Raw genomic sequence first — 22284 nt, 5'->3', positions numbered from 1 at the left:
TGCTTCAATAAATTAATTTCCAACTCTTCTAAATACTAGAGGATAATAGCCGAATATGCCGAGCCTTTTCTTATAAGGCAATTGTTCACTCCAAGTCTTGATCCAGGAAACCTGCTCTGAAATATTCCAATCATATTAATATTCTTCCTTGTTAACAGTGACTAGTACGGTAAACTACACACACAATCACTATAACTAAATCATAACTTCCCTAGTCTTGCACTCAATTCCTCTCACAATGAAACACAACGTTCTATTTGCTTTTCTGATTACTTACGGACCCTGCATAATAATCTTCTGAGATTCATGTACTAGGACACCCATACCTTGCTGCATCTCAGAGGTCTGCAACCTCTCATCATTTAGATGATATACTTTTTTATTCTTTCTGCCAAAATGAATGATTTCACACTGGCTCACATTATAAACCATTTGCCAGATCTTTGCCCATTCACTTAATCTATCTATCTTGCTCTGTAGGCTCAAAGTTTGGGAGAAGATTTGTAGCTCAGGTGCTCGTTGTTGTGGTTCTGTTCGCCGAGCTGGGGGTTTTTGTTGCAAACGTTTCATCCCCTTTCTAGGTGACATCCTCAGTGCTTGGGAGCCTCCTGTGAAGCGCTTCTGTCATGTTTCCTTCGGCATTTATAGTGGTTTGTCTCTGCCGCTTCCGGTTGTCAGTTGCTGTCCGCTGCAGTGGCCGGTATATTGGGTCCAGGTCGATGCGTTTGTTGATAGAATCAGTGGATGAGTGCCATGCCTCTAGGAATTCTTTGGCTGTTCGATGTTTGGCTTACGCTATAATAGTAGTGCTGTCTCAGTCGAATTCATGTTGTTTGTCGTCTGTGTGTGTGGCTACTAGGGATAGCTGGTTGTGTCGTTTTGTGGCTAGTTGGTGTTCGTGGATGCGGGTTGTTAGCGGTCTTCCTGTTTGTCCTATGTAATATTTTGTGCAGTCCTTGCATGGGATTTTGTACACTATGTTGGTTTTGCTCATGCTGGGTTTCGGGTCCTTTGTCCTGGTGAGCTGTTGTCGGAGAGTGGCTGTTGGTTTGTGTGCCGTTATGAGTCCTAGTGGTCGCAGCAGTCTGGCTGTCAGTTCGGAAATGCTCCTGATGTATGGTAGTGTGGCTAGTCCTTTGGATTGCGGAATGTCCTCGTTCCGTTGTCTTTCCCTTAGGCATCTGTTGGTGAAATTGCGTGGGTATCCGTTTTTGGTGAATACCTTATATAGGTGTTCTTCTTCCACTTTTTGCAGTTCTGGTATACTGCAGTGTGTTGTGGTCCTTTTGAATAGTGTCCTGATGCAACTTCGTTTGTGTGTGTTAGGGTGGTTGATTTCATAGTTCAGGACTTGGTCTGTGTGTGTGGCTTTTCTGTATACCTTTGTGCTGAATTCTCCGTTCGGTGTTCTCTGTACCATCACGTCTAGGAATGGGAGCTGGTTGTCCTTTTCTTCCTCTTTCGTGAATCGGATTCCTGTGAGTGTGTCGTTGATGATCCGGTGTGTGTTCTCTATTTCTGTGTTTTTAATGATTACAAAGGTGTCGTCCACATATCTGACCCAGAGTTTGGGTTGTATTTGCAGTAAGACTGTTTGTTGTAACCTTTGCATTACTGCTTCCGCTATGAGTCCAGAGATGGGTGAGCCCATGGGTGTTCCGTTGATTTGTTCGTATATCTGGTTGTTGAATGTGAAGTGTGTTGTGAGGCACAGGTCCAGTAGTTTAAGTATGCCGTCTTTGTTAATAGGTGCTTTGTTAGTAGTGCTCCGACCACTAGGACTCATAACAGCACACAAACCAACAGCCACTCTCAGACAACAACTCACCAGGACAAAGGACCCGATACCCAGCATGAGCAAAACCAACGTAGTGTACAAAATCCCATGCAAGGACTGCACAAAACACTACATAGGACAAACAGGAAGACAGCTAACAACCCGTGTCCACGAACACCAACTAGCCACGAAACGACACGACCAGCTATCCCTAGTAGCCACACACACACAGACGACAAACAACATGAATTCGACTGGGACAGCACTACTATCATAGCGCAAGCCAAATAGAGAACAGCCAGGGAATTCCAAGAGGCATGGCACTCATCCACTGATTCCATCAACAAATACATCGACCTGGACCCAATATACCGGCCACTGCAGCGGACAGCAACTGACAACCGGAAGCGGCAGAGACAAACCACTATAAATGCCAAAGGAAACATGACAGAAGCGCTTCACAGGAGGCTCCCAAGCACTGAGGATGTCACCTAGAAAGGGGACGAAATGTTTGCAATAAAAACCCCCAGCTCTGTAGGCTCCTCTACACAACATCTTTGCTTACCAATTTGGTGTCATTAGAAAATTTAACCACCATATTTTTGATCATTTCATCCAAATTATTTACATAAATTGTAACGAGTTGAATTCCTATTGCCAACTCCTGTGACATCCTGCTAGTCTGAAGATGACTCATTTATTCTTACTCTCTGCTTCCTGTTGGTAAGCCAATCTTTTATCTATTCCAATATATTACTCTTTACACCATAAGCATTTCTTTTGCTCAATACATTTGATGTGACACCTTATCAAATGCCTTCTGGAAATTTAAGTACAGTACATCCACTGGCTCCCCTTTACCTCGAGCACAAGTTACTTCTTCAATGAATTCCAATAAATTAGTTAAACATTATTTCCCTCTGCTAAAGCCTTTTTGGCTTTGTGTGATTACCTTGAATTTCCCCAAGTATATTATTACAAGATGTTTAATAAGAGCTTCTAATATTTTCCATGTGACAAATGCAAAGTTAACTGGATTGTAATTTCCAACTTTTGGCCTTCACCCTTTTTTGAATAAAGGGGTTACATAAAGGAGCTATTTTCCAAATTAAAAAGGAACATTCCCTGACCCTAATGAGTTTTGGAAAATTAAAACCAACACATCAACTAACTACTTTGTTTCAGACCTAAGATGAAATACATCAGTGCCTGGGGAATTCATGTTTCAGGCATAAACCCATCATTCCTGCGAATTTATGAAACTGTCAACTTGCAACTTCAACAACTTACTCAGTACTACTTCCCTGGTCATTGCAATTTGTCTAATCTTGAGTTCCTTTTTCCTTTTCAATTCATAATTTACAGGGATTTTTTTTAGATGTTTCTTGTAACCTCCCAAGTGAAGGCTGATCCAAAATTTCTCTTCAATTGCCTATCATTTTATTATCCAGATTAAATCCCCAGATTAAATTAAATACAAACACTTTAAAATATCTGAAGCAGTTTTTAAAAAAAACCTATTTTTATATTTTTGACTAACTTTCTCCCATTTTTTGCAGCTTATTGTTTAGAAATCATTTGCTTTTTTTTTATATTTCTCAAATCTACTGACCTGTCACCTATTAGTAAGTAAAAAATTAGGTCTGCAGATGCTGGAGATCACAGCTGCAAATGTGTTGCTGGTCAAAGCACAGCAGGCCAGGCAGCTGCTGCCTGGCCTGCTGTGCTTTGACCTGTCACCTATCTTTGCATTATGTCTTTTCTTTAAGCTTTGTTACAGTCTTTGACATTTTTTCCACTAACCATGGATAGTAGGCCCATTCTCAGAATGCATTTATTTGAACGCATCTATTCTGCGTTTTCTGGAATATGCCCTTTAAAACATGCACCATTGCATCTCTATTGAGGTATTCCTGATCATAAATTGCTCATTCACTATTGCTAGCTCGGCATTAGTGTTTTCATAATTGGCTTTGTTTAAGTTTAAACCCACACTTCTCTTTCTCAAACATTGTGTAAAATTTAATTATATTATGGTTGCTGCTATCAAGGAGGGCTTTCACCACAAGGTGAGTAATTAATCCTAACTCATTAGACAAAATCAGGTCTAGTGTAGCCTGCTCTGATTGTTATAGAAGTGTGATAGCACCAATTTCTAAGAAATTGTCCCAAAAGAATTAAATGAATTCCTCATCTAGACTTTTTCCTATCTGATTTTTTCAGTCTATATACAGGTTAGCATATCCCATGATAATTGCTGCAACCTTTTCACAAGCTCCCATTATTTCTTCCTTGATACCCTGTCCTATAAAACGGCTTCTATTAGCAGGCCTATATACAACAGTGTCAAGTGACCTCTTACATTTACCATTCCTCACCTCCAATATCCTGGTTTCCATAATGTAGGTCCTCCATTTCGACATGGCAAATATATTCCTTTTAAAAAAGCTTCTCCTCTACCATTTCCTAACCTCTTCTCCTACTGGATATTGCATGCCCTTCAAGACTCAGGTCCCAATACAAGTCATTCTACACCCACTAATCGGTAATGCGACTAGATCATACTTACCCAATTTGTACCTCCTCTGCTTTGTTTTGAATGCTATGTGGATTCAAATACAGTGCCATAGGTTTTGCACTTTTAATCTAAGTATGCCAGTATGTATTTGCTGTATAGTAGTTTACTACCAATGATAAAACACATTGAGGAGCCTAAATCCCAATTATTGATTTGGTTAGCTCAAAGACAGACCTTGGGCCTTTGAAACTGAATAACGATCATACACAGATGCCACATCATATACTGACACAAAAATAGCTAATGAAATAAAATAGAAGTTGTGGAAAAAGGTGTGGTAGATCATACAGCTGACATGCTGAACATTAACTTACGCATTCTAAAACTGCTTCTCTTTTCATCTAATCTAAAAAGGGTTTGACAGGAACAGCTTCACAAATATCCACAAAAGGGCATATGCACACTTCTTGAGACAACTCCCAAATGTGGAGCTTCAAAACTGATAGAATTACTAATATCTTTCGCCAACATCTTGAACTCGGTCTTTCAATGCAAGAACATTAAATATTACATATTTAATTCATGACATGCAGTATTAAATAAGAAATCCCTCTTACCAGAAATCAAGTCACACATGCAGGTCAATATCAATGACAAGCAGACTAGTTTAAAACACTGCTAGCTGTCAATTTAACTGGATTAAGTAGAGATACATTCTTCCCTAAAAAATTCACTTCAATTACTGGACTTACTGACGTTGGGGATTGCCTCTGGTGTTCTCTGAATGAATATTTAATGACAGTGTTATCTACAATTAGATTTTCCAGCTACACTATTTACAGATTACATCTCAAAATGTTTTCTCTACAAAAATAAACACTGAATAAATACAGTGACTATCTGCAAACAGGTCAAAAGATCTCTGTGCCATGCTTTAGGCATCATGGCATAAGTTGTGTCCAGAGGAGATTCACTAGTTTGATCCTGGATATGGAGGGACAGTTATGCAGAGAGTTTTAGTAGATTGTGCATGTAATTAGATTACTTACAGTGTGGAAACAGGCCCTTCTGCCCAACAAGTCCACACCGACCCGCCGAAGCGCAACCCACCCATACCCCTACATTTACCTCTTACCTAACACTATGGGCAATTTAGCTTGGCCAATTCACCTGACCCGCACATCTTTGGACTGTGGGAGGAAACCGAAGCACTCGGAGGAAACCCACGCAGACACGGGGAGAACATGCAAACTCCACACAGTCAGTCGCCTGCGGCGGGAATTGAACCTGGGTCTCTGGTGCTGTGGGGCAGCAGTGCTAACCACTGTGCCACCGTGCCGCCCATAATCTTTTGAATTCATAAGAATGATAGACAATCTTATTGAAATGTACAAGATTCTTTGGGGAGTTGAGATGATAGTAGCAGAAAGGTTGTGGGAGTGTCCAGGACCAGAAAGCATAAACTTAGAGTAAGGGGACCGAAGTCTTCTCTAGGCATAGAAGGGATCACCATAGATTTTATTGAAAATTAAGTTACTCCCTTAAGACATTTAAGACTTAGAAGAAATTCCTCCTCATCCTTCTGTAGAATCCTTTACCACAGAGGCAGTCAAGGCTATTAAGTATATTCAAGGCTGAGACTGATGAACAAGAGGATGAAGGGTTATGGGAAAATGCAGGGAAGTGGAGACGAGGGTGGTCAGATCAATCTCAGTCTTACTGAATGGTAGGGCAGACTCAATAGAACGAATAAACTTATTCTGATTCTGTGCAACACATCAAATGGCAATTTGAAACTGTGTTCTTTACTGTCATGAAAAAGGATCAATGGCATTTTGAATTTAGTGATTCAACTCGGAAATCTCTAAAATGGCTAGTTAACTTAGAAATTTATTTACAAGTTGCACTCGTCAGGTAAAAGTTTATGAATCAGAATGATTACATTAATCTACAGAAAACATAAATGAATTCACTGATATTTGAGTTTTTTTTAACAATTCTTTGCTTGTTTAGTTTTTAAGGATGCTTCAATTAATGATTCAATTCATCACCACTGAATGCAAAAGAGTTTAAAATGATACAGATAAACAAACATATTTAAAAAAAAAAATACCTGTGATTGGCTCAATTCCATCCACAATGCTGCTTGTAAAATTGGAAAATAAAAAAGTCATGCTTCATACAACTTAATAGTTCTAGCAGCTCCTAATGTTTGACTTGGCTACTTTTTGCTAAATAAATTTTTAATTACAACTGAAAGTTGTCTGGATATTTAATTTCAGATTTCCACTCTCAATTCATTTTCTAAAACATTTTCCAAATTCCAAATCACATGCATTGGACAGCAGTCTTCTCTAGGCACAGAAAGGGGTCACCACAGATTTTAGTGAAAATTAAATTACTCACTTAGGACAGACACCCAAAAGAATTTCTTACCTGAAGAGGTAAGAATGAGGAAAAACAAAAGTCAATTAAAAAATGAACATTTCTTAAGTCACTGACATACCATTGCTGTACATTTAAATTAATAGAAACATTTCAGATATCCCAATAACAAACTTGAAAATCTAGTTCATGTTAACTCCTTAATAATAATATCATGGCGTTTTACTGAAAGTGGCAGAGAATCAAAAGTGAATTTATATTTTCAGACAACTAAATAGTTATTCCCATATAACATAATTGTTTCATAAAGAGGACATCAATGCTAATCTAGCCATGTAACAAGATAATGCCCAAGAGAGTGGATTACTGATAAAAGCAACAAATCCTCACTCATTTTTAAAGCCTTGCTTTCTTTTTTAAAATCATAGCGTACTCCAGAAGTAATTTTATGTTGATCAGCACAAGATCAATTCAAGAGAGAATTGTAATCAAGCTTGAAACCAGCAGGAAATTATTAAAATGTTCTGATATATAAAACTGTATGAAGTTGCCAGCTTCCCTTTATCTGATTGTTCCATTTGACACCCAGTCAAGTCTATGCTGAAACAGTTGTTCCATGCCAGGGCTGGATTTTGGTCAGATGATATAGTGGGGTGCAGCACAGAGATTTTAAAAAGCTTCGGATGATCTATAATAAAGCCATTAAGTGGTATTGCAGTAAGCCCAGTTACCTTTCAGAATGGATTACCTATATGCTCTGAAACAGCTCTGCTTAACTTTTTTTTTAAAGAATTGAGGTCAAGATGGAATTCTTGTTTCTGATCATTATTCAATATGCCCTGCTGTAAACTGTGCACGTGGACCTAAGATTGTCCTGGACTCAGCCGACCCCCTTAAGTCATGAGTTGAATACTAATATACAACGTTTTCATTCAGGCGTAGGAACAGAACTACATTTAACCCCCTCATGGCTGTTCTATCACTTAATGAGATTGTGGCTAATTTGCGACCTAACTCAATTTGTCTTATATGCCTTAATTTCTTTGACTAGCAAAATCTATCAATCTTTTGTTTTTAAATTAAGAATTGATCGGGCATCAATTGTGATTTGAAAAAATGAGTTGCCATGTTCCACCACCCTTTCTGTGTGGAGGCATTTACTAATTTCAGTCCCAAGTGATACCTCTAATTTTTAGGCTCTTGCCCTGAACCTAGACATTCCAACCCTTAACATCTTTAAAACTTTGATCAAATCATCTCTCATTTTTCTAAATTCTAACGAAAGCATCCTACTTTGTTTAATCATCTTTGTTTTTGGAATCCAGGTATCATTTCAGTAACTCTTATGTTGCACTTCCTCAAAAGTCAATATCTGCTTCCTGAAATATGAACCCCAGAACTGAACAGTAGTTGTGTTATGGTCAGTTAACTGAGGTATTAAGGCTAACCACGTATGAGGATATTTTTGTTAACCTATGTCAATACATCCTGTACAGTGGTAAAAATTGACAAAAAAGGCAAATTCAAACATAATGGAGCATTAGACAGAAAAACAGTTTGGGATTAGTAATCTCTATTTCACATCAATGTATTAAAGGCATTGTAATAATGTTCTCAATCTAAAAACCCAAAATGAAATTATCATTTTAGATTGAAGTCTTCCTACAATTGGGGTGGAGGCAATTTACGATATTGTCAGAATAATTTATATAGCAAACTTAACAAATATGTTCTAACACTTACGTCTTAATCAGGAATTTTGTATTTAGTAACGCAACAGTGAATAAATGTTAATTGTCAAATCAGTTAATAATTTCATTTGGTAGATTAGTGATTGTGTTGCAATTTTTTCAAAGAAACTTCTCAGCAAATATCCATTAAGAACAGGAGGACTTAAACACAGGTTCCAACATTGAAGGAAAACATTTTTAAAGAATATAAAATTATATGTCTCAAACAGTTGCATAGATAGTTCTCACAGACATTTGAATATCATAAAAAATGTAGTATGTTAAGTAGCTTTGAGTTTCCTTCAGAACCTGCTGGATTTGATCTATTTATAGAACAGCTCCTAAAACTGGAATGCAAATAAAGTGGATTCAGCTGCAAACATTCTGCAATTTCATAGAAACCATAATATCTTCTCATAGAAACAGAGAAAAAGGACTGATCTGCCATTCAAGAGTCAAAACCATTCTAATTATTTAAGAAGGGTTCACTGATCGGCAGTGTGGTTGCTAGGAATTGGTGATTATTTTGTTCAAAATTTTCTCCATTGCCAAAATAATTGCTTAAGCTTAAACTTTGAGCACTGTTACCTGGAGATTGGAACAGTTGTAGTTCATAAAAATTGCACATCATGGGCTAAATTATGCTACCTGTTCTCTTAAATAAATTTCAAAATGTTTCTGACAAACGCTCAAGCCATTAGATCTAGATAAAAGGTATTAAATGAGACAGATGCATCAGGTTCAGTAAAATACCTGTTTTGGCAAAGAGATGCATAACTACAAAGAGGAGACAAAATATTTCACAACACAGGAACATACAGATCATACCACTGCAGGATTAACCATGATAAAGATAAACTCCCAGCAATACGTTTTTTTATATAAAAAAGGGATATATTTTGGATAGGATTATCTTTTGACCAGGGAAAAATTAATGGACTCTAGGATTCCTTACCTTGAGAAAGCGTCATCAAGACCATCGTCGTCTTCCTGCAAAGAACAGTGAGAAACCTTGTTAACCTGTGCTACCATTAACTAACGTATCATACATTATTGTAATAAATCAGATAATTCTCTCACAGATCTATTTTTCCAGATGTCAGGCTGAGATTTAACAACCACTTCTTCTATTGCATGCCAAGTTGCAACATTAAACACACTAAACAAAACCCAATACTGAAAATTGACCAAATTGTTTACTTACCAAACTGACTACGCTCATGGTGTTACTACAGGCAAATTAGCATCCTTTCATTCAGAAATACTTCTGTGGTGGCAACCCATGGCTTTATTTTATTTAAAATTCTTATTGAATTAAACTGCCTCATAGATTCAAGCCATGTGCATCGAATAAGTTCTTCAAACCAGTGTTGTCACCCAGTTTCTGGCAGATATTTCAACTTGTTATTCTTACATCCACCTCACAATTTCAATTAAATGTGCCTTTAGCTCATGGAAAATACACAAAAATACTAGAGAAAAAAAATCACACAGCGCCAGGTTATAATCCAACAGGTTTATTTGGAAGCACTAGCTTTCAGACTGCTGCTCCTTCATCAGGTGACAATCAGGTGTTGGGTGGCACGGTGGCACAGTGGTTAGCACTGCTGCCTCACAGCACCAGAGACCCGGGTTCAATTCCCGACTCAGGCGACTGACTGTGTGGAGTTTGCACTTTCTCCCCGTGTCTGCGTGGGTTTCCTCCGGGTGCTCCGGTTTCCTCCCACAGTCACAAAGATGTGCGGGTCAGGTGAATTGGCCATGCTAAATTGCCCGTAGTGTTAGGTAAGGGGTAAATGTAAGGGTATGGGTGGGTTGCGCTTCGGCGGGTCGGTGTGGACTTGTTGGGCCGAAGGGCCTGTTTCCACACTAAGTCTAATCTAATCTAATAACAAGTTGAAATATCTGCCAGAAACTGGGTGACAACACTGGTTTGAAGAACCAGGTAAATTAATCTTGTTTGAAACTTACACTCAGATTATGCAGCAATATACAAGTCATTAAAGGTGGCAGGACAGGTAGAGAGAGTTGTCAACAATGTATCTAGCATTCTAGGCTTCATCAATAGAGATTTAGAGTACAAGAGTGAGGAGATTTTGATTAACTTACATAGGATACTGGTTGGACCTCAAATGGAACATTACTTAAGTTATGGGTGACACACTATAGGTAGAATGTGAATACACTGGTAGCATGCAAGTTTATCAGCATGACTTCAAAGATAAGACACTTCAGCTATAAGGACAGATGGGAGAATTTTGAACTGTTTTTCTTGATGAGGAGAACCCAAAGAGAAGATTTGATAGCTGTTTGCAAAATTATGAGGGATCTGGACAGAGTGAATTGTTGAAATTGCTCCCACTTGAGAACAACTCAAGAACCATAGTAGTGCATTTACAAAAACAAATTTTGGCTTGTAATGAAAGTGAATGCACATTCAACCAATCAGATCTCTTTTTTTCTGGAATTTGGTTGAATCAAATAAAGCAAGGCAGACAGGGCCCGGATGGTTGAAAGGGTACCAACATTAGGTTCCTCAGCCATCTGAGAACAGAATCCTGCCTCTTAATGAAACATCCACATCCTACCAACCAGTTAAGTACATGTCCTCATGGATGTAAATTTGCTTGCTGAGCTGGAAGGTTTGTTTTCAGACATTTCATCCCCATACTAGGTAACATCAGTGAGCCTTGGGATGAAGCACTGGTGTTTTGGCCCGCTTTTTGTTTATGTGTTTCCTCGAGTTGGTGATGTCATTCCCTGTGGTAACATCATGTCCTGTGATGTCATTTCCTATTCTTTTTCTCAGGGGTGTTAAATGGGTTCCAAGTCCCATTTTTGGGACTTCTTTGGAAAAAAGAATAAAAGCGTAGACTACTTTCTAAACGGTGAGAAAATTCGTAAAGCCAAAGTACAAAGGGAGTGCTAGTTGAGGATTCTCTAAAGGTAAACATGCAGGTTGAGTCCGTGATTAAGAAAGCAAATGCAATGTTGTCATTTATCTCAAGAGGATTGGAATATAAAGTGCCGTAGTATATAATATAGTGCGGCACGGTGGCACAGTGGTTAACACTGCTGCCTCACAGCGCCAGAGACCCGGGTTCAGTTCCCGACTCAGGTGACTGACTGTGTGGACTTTGTACATTCTCCCCGTGTCTGCGTGGGTTTCCTCCAGGTGCTCCGGTTTCCTCCCGCTGTCCAAAAATGTGCAGGTCAGGTGAATTAGCCATGCTAAATTGCCCGTAGTGTTAGGGGTAAATGTAGGGGAATGGGTCTGGGTGAGTGCGCTTCGGCGGGTCGGTGTGGACTTGTTGGGCCGAAGGGCCTGTTTCCACACTGTAAGTAATCTAATATAATCTAATAAAAGCACCTTTGTGCTACTGAGATTTTATAAAGTTCTGGTTAGGCACCATTTGGAGTACTGTGCCCAGTTTTGGTCCCCACACCTCAGGAAGGACATACTGGCACTGGAGCGTATCCAGCGGAGATTCACATGGATGATCCCTGGAATGGTAGGTCTAACATACGAGGAACGGCTGAGGATCCTGGGATTGTATTCATTGGAGTTTAGAAGATTAAGGGAAGATTTAATAGAAACGTACAAGATAATACATGGCTTGGAAAGGGTGGATGCTAGGAAATTGTTTCCATTAGGCGAGGAGACGAGAACCCATGGACACAGCCTTAGAATTAGAGGGGGTCAATTCAGAACAGAAGTGCAGTGACATTTCTTCAGCCAGAGGGTGATGGGCCTGTGGAATTCATTGCCGCAGAGTGCAGTGGAGGCTGGGACGCTAAATGTCTTCAAGGCAGAGATTGATAAATTCTTGATGTCACAAGAAATAAAGGACTATGGGGAGAATGCCCATCAGCCATGATTGAATTGCAGAGTGGACCCGGTGGGCCGAATGGCCTTACTTCCAGTCCTATGTCTTATGGTCTTAAGTCAGTGTGTATGTTGTTACAGTTCCAGTTGGAGTTGCATGTTTCTAAGAATTCTTGCATGTGTTTCCGTTTGGCTTATCCTGGGATGGATGTGGTATCCTTCCTCATCTGTATGCAAGAATACTATGAGAGTGGGTCATGTCTTTTTGTAGCTAGTTGATGTTCATGTATCCTGGTGGCTAGTTTTTTTTGCCTGTTTGTCCAATGTAATGTTTGTTACAGTTCTTGCACGGTATTTTGTAAATGACATTAGTTTTGCTTGTTGTCTGTATAGGGTCATTCAAGTTCATTAGCTGCTATTTCAGTGTGTTGGTGGGTTTGTGGGTGACCATGATGCCAAGAAGTTTGAATAGTCTGGCAATCATTTCCAAGATGTCTTTGATGTAGGGGAGAGTGGCTAGGGTTTCTGGACAAGTTTTGTCTGCTTGTTTGGGTTTGTTGCTTAGAAATTGGTGAGTGTTCTAACCCACAAACAGAGCTAAATTTGAACAGTATTTCAACAAGCCACCACAAACTGCAGCACAGAAACACTATGCAGAGCAGCGGAAAATCACCTATACCGTGTATTCAAAAAGAATGGGTACCCAATGAACAGTCTACTGATTTCCCAGCAACAAACCTAAACAGTCAGACAAAACACATCCAGAAAACCTAGCCACTCTCCCCTACATCAAACACATCTCGGAAATGACCGCCAGACTACTTAGACCTCTTGGCATCATAGTAGCCCACAAACCCACTAACACACTAAAACAGCAGCTAATGAACTTGAAAAATCCTATACGGATAACAAGCAAAACTAATGTCATTTACAAAATATATTGCAAGAACTGCTATAAACACTACATTGGACAAACAGGCAGAAAACTAGCCACCAGGATATATGAACATCAATTAGCCACAAAAGTACATGACCCACTCTCACTAGTATCCTTACATACAGATGAGGAAAGACACCACTTCGACTGGGACAACACATCCATCCTAGGACAAGCCAAACAGAGACACATGAAAGAATCCCTAGAAGCAGGACGTCCCAACCGGAACTCTATCAACAAACACATCAACTTGGATCCCATTTACCACCCCCTGAAAAGAACAGGAAATGACATCACCACAGGAAATTATGACACCAACCCAAGGAAACCTAAACACATTAATAAAAATTGGATCATACCACCAGTGCTTCATCCAGAGGCTCACTGAGGATGTTATCTAGTACGGTGATGAAACGTTTGAAAACGAACCTTCCAGCTCAGCAAGCAAACCTGCATCTAGAATCTCAAACTGAGCTACAAATCTTCTGAAAACACGCTACCATTCCTCATTCCACAGCAATTCTCACAGGTGTGCAGACTACCTGTTAAACAGCGCATTTAATCACAGGCTGTAATGCCTTTTGTCTCATCTTTCAGCTCCTCCAGTATGTCCAACACCTCCACGGAGAGGCAGTTGGCTCCCCAATATCTACCTCCTCAACTTGTGCACCCACCACCTGACTAGATACCAGATACCTCGATGAGAACATTAGCATTAGAAACTGCAGGACCACAATCTGGTGACCTCCTCACTGAGACAGCTCCGCAGCTAGCCAAGGACAGACTGGCAGGGAGCAGGCACTGGCTCAGCCCCAGGCAGGAGAGAACCCAGTGGTTTCGGCAATGACAGTAATGGCAGTCAATGGCCCTCAATGTGCAGAAACTGAGCTGTGCAGTCAATCACAATCATCTGAATCAACAGAACAGTTGGTGGCTGCCAGGGAGAACGAGGTTCAAGGCTGCGCCGGGTTTGCTGGAGAGGCTCAAATACCTGCACTCCATTACCCCATGAGAAAGTGAGGACTGCAGATGCTGGAGATCAGAGTCGAGTGTGTGGTGCTGGAAAAGCACAGCAGGTCAGGCAGCATCTGAGAGGCAGGAGAATTGAAGGGCTTATGCTTGAAATATTGATTCTCCTGCTCATTGGATGCTGCCTTACCTGATGTGTTTTGCCAGCACCACACTCTCGACTCTGATCGCCAGCCAACGGTCCGGAGGATTGAAGGTATGGCAATAGGGAGAATGGTGAGCCTGGCATTCATTTTATTTGCATCTGGTAAGGAGACCCTTGGCATGGGCAGTCCATAAACTACCTCCCTGGGGTCACCCAACCAAACCTCCAGGGCCAACAGGCTCAGCTGCTGAGCCGACTCTTTCCACCCCAGGTGCAAAACCTGTAGTATGCTAAGACATAGCACGAGAATGAGAGAAAGAAGAAAACGTATTGAATGCGCTTTCGGGGCCTGGGTGATAATGCAATGCACATTTGATATGTTTCAATTCATTGCACTGTAGGTTTGCTCACTGAGCTGGAAGGTTCATTTCCAGATGTTTTGTTACCTTACATCTTCAGTGGGTCTCAGGCGAAGCAGTGCTGAAATTTCCTGCTTACTATTTATATGTTTGGGTTTCTTTAGGTTGGTGATGTCATTTCCTGTGGTGAAGTCACTTCCTATTCCTTTTCTCAGGAGGTGGTAGATGGGATCTAACTTGATGTGTTTGTTGATTGAGTTCCGGTTGAAATGCCATGCTTCTAGGAATTCTCGTGCATGTCTTTGTTTTGCTTGTCCTAGGATGGATGTGTTATCCCAGTCGACAGTTGTCCTCATCCGTATGTGAGGATACTAGTGAGAGAGGGTCATGTCTTTTTGTGGCTAGTTGGGGTTCATGTATCCTGGTGGCTAGTTTTCTGCTTGTTTGTTTAATGTAGTGTTTGATACAGTTCTTGCAAGGTATTTTGTAAATGACATTAATTTTGCTCATTGTCTGTATAGGGTCTTTCAAATTCATTAGCTGCTGGTTTAGTGTGTTGGTGGTTTGTGGGCTACCATGATCCTAAGAGGTCTGAGTAGTTGGACAGTCATTTCAGAGATGTGTTTGATGTAGGGGAGAGTGGCTAGGATTTCTGGACGTGTTTTGTTTGCTTGTTTGGGTTTGTTGCTGAGAAAGCGGCAGACTGTGTTCATTGGGCATCCATTCTTTTTGAATACACGGTATAGGTGATTTTCCTCTGCTCTGCGTAGTTCCTCTGTGCTGCAGTGTGTGCTGGCTCATTGAAATAATGTTCTGATGCAGCTTTGTTTGTGCGTGTTGGGATGATTGCTTCTGTAGTTTAATATTTGGTCTGTATGTATTGTTTTCCTGTAGACGCTGGTTTGAAGTTCCCCATTGGCTGCTTGCTCTACTGTGACACCTAGGATTGGCAGTTTGTTGTTGTGTTCCTCCTCTTTAGTTTATTTTATGCCAGGATGATGGTCTTGAAGGTTTCCTCTAACTTTTTTCATTTAGTGACGACAAAGGTATCATCCACATAGCAGACCCAAAGTTTGGTTTGGATAGTTGGCAGAGCTGTTTGTTCAAGTCTCTGCATTACTGCCTCTGCTAAGAGCCCTGATATTGGAGATGTTATGGGTGTTCCATTGCACTGTTTAGGGCTTAGACATGGTCAGGTTTGTATGTGGTCTGAATTTGACCACATCAGCATGATGGCTCACTCCATGGCAACACAGAATGTAATGTGAATGAAAATATGTGGTGAGAGCATTTTGCAGCATCTGGAACCAGTGTTGCTGACATCTTTGACCCTCATCCTTACAACATCCCTATTCTTTTCCAGCCTTGGTCCAATAATGTTGATGTAAATGAGTTGATCAGCAATATCTGTGAGAGAGATGCATATCAAACAGAGGGGCAATGCTTAGGATTTTCACATATTATGGGCCTTGCAGGTCTGTGTCCATACGATGCATGGGTCTATGCTTAATGTGATTTCCCTTTCAAAGTGCTAACATCGCTGGTCTTGCAGATCCCTCTCAGGAGGTTGAGTCACACAACTGAGGGAGACCCCAGCCACTTTCCTCCCGACTGAACATTTTCAATTCAAGCATGATGGAAGGTGATAGCAAGTGGCCCTTAGCCAGAGGTTTGCAGCTTCCACCTCTATGTATCAGTGAGCCCCCAAGTATCAAAAAGCCCTTATAGGTAGACTTTCCTGTAAGCCCCTTAAGGCTTTGCGCCTCTCCAGGAACTCAACCAACCTCAATCAGCCTGTACTTGCTCATCTGCTCCCCACTTTCCCTGGCACAGGAGGTGATCATACCAGGATTGGTCATACACTGTTCACCCACAGTGTTCCTGATGGCGAACCAACCACTTTCCCAAGTGGCCCCTTTCCCATCCTTGTTTTACTATATAGCCTTCTCACAGATACTGAAGCCATTTCAAAGGAGTAGTTTGTCAAGTTTCCTACCGATGTCACTGGCTTCTTATGCACCCCAACATTTTTTCCTTAGTTCCTATGGACAGACCCAATGCACTAACCGTGGTGCACTGCCTTGAGCAACTGAAACTGGACAGCCCTGGATAAGGTGTGCCTCAGAGTCCTGTTTGTGGCTGTACAACTCCCCAGCCATGTTAGGTCACTTCCAGATAGGCAACTATGGAGTCACAGGACCCTGACTCACTCCCTGTGCTGCGGAAGCATGGACCCCTGACCTAAGACGCTGATTGGATGTATGACCGGAACCAATCCCTTGGACTGGTACTCAATGCTGTACTTGACTCACTGAGCCAGGACCCACCATGGGGTTCACTGGGGCAAGGTATGGATGATGATGTGAGCATGCAGGCTGTCCACACTCTGAGCTGGGTGCCTATCTCTGTGCACAAACTGTCCCTGCTGCAGACATTTAACGCTATTCGTAACAGGCTCTGCAAGGTAAGTCTGTAATTTTAGAATGCACTGCTGGAGTTTTAGAGAAATGATGGTTGTGAAATGCCAGATGCTCACGTCCATAGAAGAGGGGTGCATGCAACTGGTATCTGGGAATTGTGCTCTGAGATGTTATTTGGTCATACACAAATGGAGGCCATTTGAAGCAAGTGGTGAGCTGAATTTACCAGCTACATGCTCTGATTTCCATATCACATTTTCTTGCTTGTTTGGCGTGTTTGATATGATAGGAAGCTGAATATTAATCAGATGAGTTGGGCTATTAACAAGGCAGGTAATAAGCTATAATCCCCTCTGACTTGTTAACTTGTCACTTTATCGTGAGAAAAGGATGATTCTTCTTAGGAAAAAAAAGAATAAAAGATGGAGAGATAGTCTCAACACAGAGATCAGTCTTGTATAATTCAGCCACAAATCTCACCTTAGCCTTTATCACTTAGGCCCCTATTAGATTCCGCTCTTTGAGTCTATAAAGAGAGACAAAATATTTGTTCAAAGTCTCAGCCACTTCCTTGCTCATTATATTTCTCGTCTAGGTTTACTTATACCAACTCCATGTACACTTAGACATCTAAAAACTCAGAACTGTTTGGACGGATAGAAACTCAAATGAATGGGTTACACTAGGAGTACAGGTTCAGGAGTCAAAAGGGTTGCAAAGTTGAAGTGAAGAACTGACAGTCATTTTAGGAAATAATTAAACAGAAAAATAAAGACTAGAAGCAGAAGAGGAACGAGATAACTTAGATGGGTGGATAATATTGAGATATCAATTTAGAGAGACTTGAAGAAAGCAAAAAAAAAGCAAGATGTTGCCACTAGTCTCATCAAGATTATGACGACAAATGGATATTGCTATCAATAATTAATTGCTGACTTTCAAATCATCCCAATGATCAAGCTTTCTATTCTTTCCAGCGACATTGTAAACATTGTCTTTTAATTCAATACTAGTCTTAATATTTCCAGTTAGCCATGGCATATCAACTCCGCAGAGATATTTTTTATTCTTCAAAGGAATGTGCATTCTGGAATACACCAAACTAGTTCTTTAAATATATATCATTGTTCATCTACTATCATACTTTAAAATCAGATTTCCTAATCTGCTTCAGCTAACTTAACCTACTTACCTCAATAATTAGCTTTGTTTAAATACAAGTCCTTAACTGCAATAGTCAATTTATTTTGCACAGTAAAATAATTTTATAGAAAGGTTTTCACGAATAATTTAATTTATTTATAGTATAATATCGGCATTTTCTTCAATATCTTCACAACTGGTTTTAGTGACTAAACAAACAAAGACAAGGTTAAAGACAGTATCCATATGCTTAAAATTCTCATTTAAAGACTGAAATACAGCTGGATACATTGTACTTCAATGCTACACTGCATGGTAGAGTAGCTTCTAATCTTTCTTAATTTGACATTGCCACAATGTGATTTTGATCTGATAAAGCCTCATCCTGCTTCAACCCTTTCAAATAAAGAACTGCACAGGAATCTGCAGCTTATCCAGATGACCATCTGCCTGTCTGAGACCGCTGAGTGCAAAATTCTGAACGTCTGTTAATCCGTTTTTTGCAGTCAGGCTGCATAAATCATTTCTAATACAAGCCATGCATCGTTTTAAACAGATTGACTCTATGGAAACAAAAAAAAACACCTTTGTATAATGTGATTTCTATTCTGGCATCTAATCCAGTAAAGTCAACAAGAGCAAAATATAAATTAATCTATGTTATTTAAATAAGCACATTCAGGTGACAACAAATTTGTACCTTCATCAAGTATACAATCTTACCACATAGAACCCTCGTTGGTTGAAGTAAACAGCAAAATGAGTATTGGAAAGCATTTTTTAATCTAATATGGAGCATTTTAGCCCAAAACATTTAGGAATGAAAACCATATCAATGCTCAAGTAATGCAATGCGCTTCAAATAATATCAAATAATTTGAAAATAAAGGAAAATCTTATAACATACCCAAGAAAGTGCATGTAAAGGGGATCCACACGATGGACTGTTTTGCTTCACGATACCTAGATTGACATCAGTTGGATTCTGGACTCTGCTTACTTTGTGATCCTTTGCTGTAGTTGTATCTGAATATTATGAAATATGTAATTGAAAAATAATTTTCAATTTCAACATTAAAACACACTGTGTATTGCAACAACATAACCCATCAAGAACTGAAATTACTTCACCTTTCTCTATATGTCCTGTTGCTCCATTAAAGGCTGCAGTTTCAGGGCTTTTGCACAGCTCATGTGTCTTTTTACATTTTTCTGAAAAGACAAGCAAGTATACTGAGTTTCCACATCAATGCCCATTCAATTCTCATATTAGAAGTTATTGTACTTACCAAGAATATCCTTAATGCCCAATTATACCCCATCTCCTCAAAAAGATTTCCCAAAATGAAAAAAAAACTTAAATTTTGGACATGAAAAGTTGCACAATGATATTTTCCTTCACAGGTCAGATTAACATTGAGAAAGCAGCAGGTCCTTCTGCAGAATATTAATTATCAAGAAACTGAAAAAGCTTCAAATGCAACACTTCCAAATTTGCAAATGACAAAACTAGATGGAACTGAGAGTTTCATAAGGAGGCTTCAAGATGATTTAGGCCGAGTGAGTGAACAAGGATGTGGCAAATGTAGAATAATCACAGCATTGTTATTATTGTTATGGGGCGGCGATTTCACCTTTTCTTCAAATGTGCATCATATACTGCTTTTTTTCTCCCATACCCTTGGACATTGCTTCTATTCAAAGAACTATCCAATACATTCTTGAATGCCTCAAATTGAACCTTTTAAGACAATGCATTCCATAGCTTAACTACTCGCCAATCTAAAAAGTCTTTTTTCCCCTTTTCATGTTTGCTCCTTTTGAAAATTACTTTAAAATCAATCCCCTCCTGCTTTTGTTCCTTTTACTAGTGGAAATAATTTCTTCTCATCTACTCTACCCAGGTTGTGAAAATCTCTATTGGATCTTCTCGTAATTACCTTCTCGCCAATAAAAATAGTCCTAACTTCTTCAATCTACCATCATCTCTGATATTTCTCATCCCTGCATTCATTCTTGTAAATTGCTCCTTCACTATTTACAATGCATTCACATCCTTCTAATAATGTGGTGCCCTGAACGGTGTCTCGTATAAATTCAACATCACCTCTCTTCTTTTGAATGCATGATTCTGGTTTGCAATCAGTTATTTTCCTGATCTTTAACTGGTTCAAATGGCTCCCAGACCCTTGGTTCTGGGCACTGGACTAATGTGAATACAAATGAAGAGACAGTAGACAGTTTGCTGACGGGACAAAAAGATACGAGAAATAGGTAACTCAGTAAATTTGAAATTAGCGAATACACAAAAACACCCTAGTATTTAAAAATATGCTATTGATAAAAAGGGGTTACCACTATTAGACACTATTTACTGATACACAGAAAACAAAGCATGTTTAAACTTACACTCATGACTAGTATTTCTACCAAGAGGGTCCCAATTCACTGTCACCACCCATGTTTCAACCTAGCTAGCAGGAAAGGAAACTTTAGGATCTTGTAAGTTTCCGTTCACCATTCGATCTAGTTTTGAAGTGGGCCTGGCTGTTCTGGCTTGCTGTACCCAGAGCCTGGATGAAGACTTCAGACTGCATAGGCTTTTCAGCTTGAGTGGAGTCTGCTGATATGGTACAAGCATGTTTTGGACCCAACGTTCTTCTCTGTCCATAGGTTTTGCAAGCAGGTTTTCACCTCCGGTTGTGACTAAGAACTTGCAGCTTCGTTAGATTCGGTGATTGATCAGGTTTGTTAGTGTGCAGTTTGGAAGGTCATGGTCAGTCATTGAGTTTCTTGCCGTTGGCCTCAGGTCAGAAAGGCCTATATTTGGAAGCTCTTGTTCAGATTGCTGTCTGGTGAGATCAGGGCTGGTACGTTTACTGACTGTGGGCTCCATTATCTCTGCACCAAATCTATGATCGTCATTGTGTTCTTGATGTTCTCTTCTGATATTAATTGGCTCTTTGATGGTTAGAGTATGTCTAAATAGATTTTGATCAAGGTTGAATGCCCATATCGCTGTAGGACCTAGACTGTCTCTTTTAGAGAGGTGGTGTAAATTGGGATTCCAGGCTGAACAATAGCCCCAGACAGCAAGCTCCATCCTGCTAGTTGTGTTGTGTATTTCCTACAGGACCCAGTCTTGCTGTCCGTTTTCATTTCAAAAGTTTGTAAGTCCAGAGTTCTGTCTATATATTTTAATATAAGGGATCTTTGCTCAATCTTACATGTACTTTACGTTCCTATTAATAAAGCTAAGAATGCTGTACATTTCATTAATTGCTCTCTCAACCTGCCCTGCAACCTTTGGTGATCTGTGCACACGTTCAAGAGGTTTCTCTGCTCCTGCACCTCCTTTAGAATGGTATCTTGAGTGACAGAGTCTTACTTAAGTGGTGTTAGATTTGGAAATGTTGATACACAAAGAAACATGTATTTTGTTGTACAGCAGTCACAAGCAAAAAACAAGCAGGTTCAGTAAGCAGTTAGGAAGGCAACTGTTACTTTAGTCTTTATCGCAAGATTGTTTAAACATAGAAGCAAAGATATCTTACTTTTGTTTACAAAGTTAAAAATCACACAACACCAGGTTATAGTCCAACAGGTTGATTTGGAAGCACTAGCTTTCAGAGTACTGCTCCTTTATCATGTGGCGCTCTGAAAGCGAGTGCTTCCAAATAAACCTGATGGACTATAACCTGGTGTTGTGAGATTTTTAACTTTGTACACGGCAGTCCAACACTGGCACCTATAAATCATTACTTTCATGTATTAGCATTGTGTGAAGTTTTGGTCTCCTTTCCTAGGAAAAAGGTACATTTGATGTAGACAGAATGCAGTGAAGCTTTCCCAGACTGATTCCTGGAATAACAGGATGTTCATATCAGGACAGATTAGGTTGAAGAGGTTTGTACTCACTGGAGTTTAGAAGACTGGGAGGGCCTCTCATTAAAACATATGTGAATATAGGAGGTATGATTAATAAGTTTGCAGGTAACACCAAAACTGATAGTGTAATGGACAGTGAAGAAGATTATCTCAGTACAATGGGACTGTGGGCCAATGGGCTGAGGAG

At 39.9% G+C, this 22284-nt stretch overlaps 1 protein-coding gene across 2 annotated transcripts in view; it reads right to left on the bottom strand.

Moving 5' to 3' along the window:
* The window catches only part of si:dkey-71h2.2 (low density lipoprotein receptor adapter protein 1-B), a 99641-nt gene that overhangs the window by 10841 nt on the left and 66516 nt on the right, over positions 1 to 22284 (bottom strand). Inside the window, exons 6-9 of one of the 2 annotated variants that reach the window (XM_060821263.1) lie at positions 19341 to 19421; positions 19117 to 19235; positions 17547 to 17592; positions 9366 to 9400 (exon numbers count right to left, since the gene is read on the bottom strand). In XM_060821263.1, coding sequence (XP_060677246.1) covers positions 17548 to 17592; positions 19117 to 19235; positions 19341 to 19421 — 245 coding nt within the window. In that variant the 3' untranslated portion in view covers positions 9366 to 9400; position 17547. The remainder of the gene's footprint in view (positions 1 to 9365; positions 9401 to 17546; positions 17593 to 19116; positions 19236 to 19340; positions 19422 to 22284) is intronic. The other variant, XM_060821262.1, reaches the window with a different exon arrangement.

The sequence above is a fragment of the Hemiscyllium ocellatum genome, chromosome 3 (assembly GCF_020745735.1).
Source record: "Hemiscyllium ocellatum isolate sHemOce1 chromosome 3, sHemOce1.pat.X.cur, whole genome shotgun sequence".
In the NCBI taxonomy this organism is placed as follows: Eukaryota; Metazoa; Chordata; class Chondrichthyes; order Orectolobiformes; family Hemiscylliidae; genus Hemiscyllium; species Hemiscyllium ocellatum.
The sequence above is the reverse complement of the archived record's forward strand: the minus strand, read 5'-3'. Positions and strand labels throughout refer to the sequence as shown.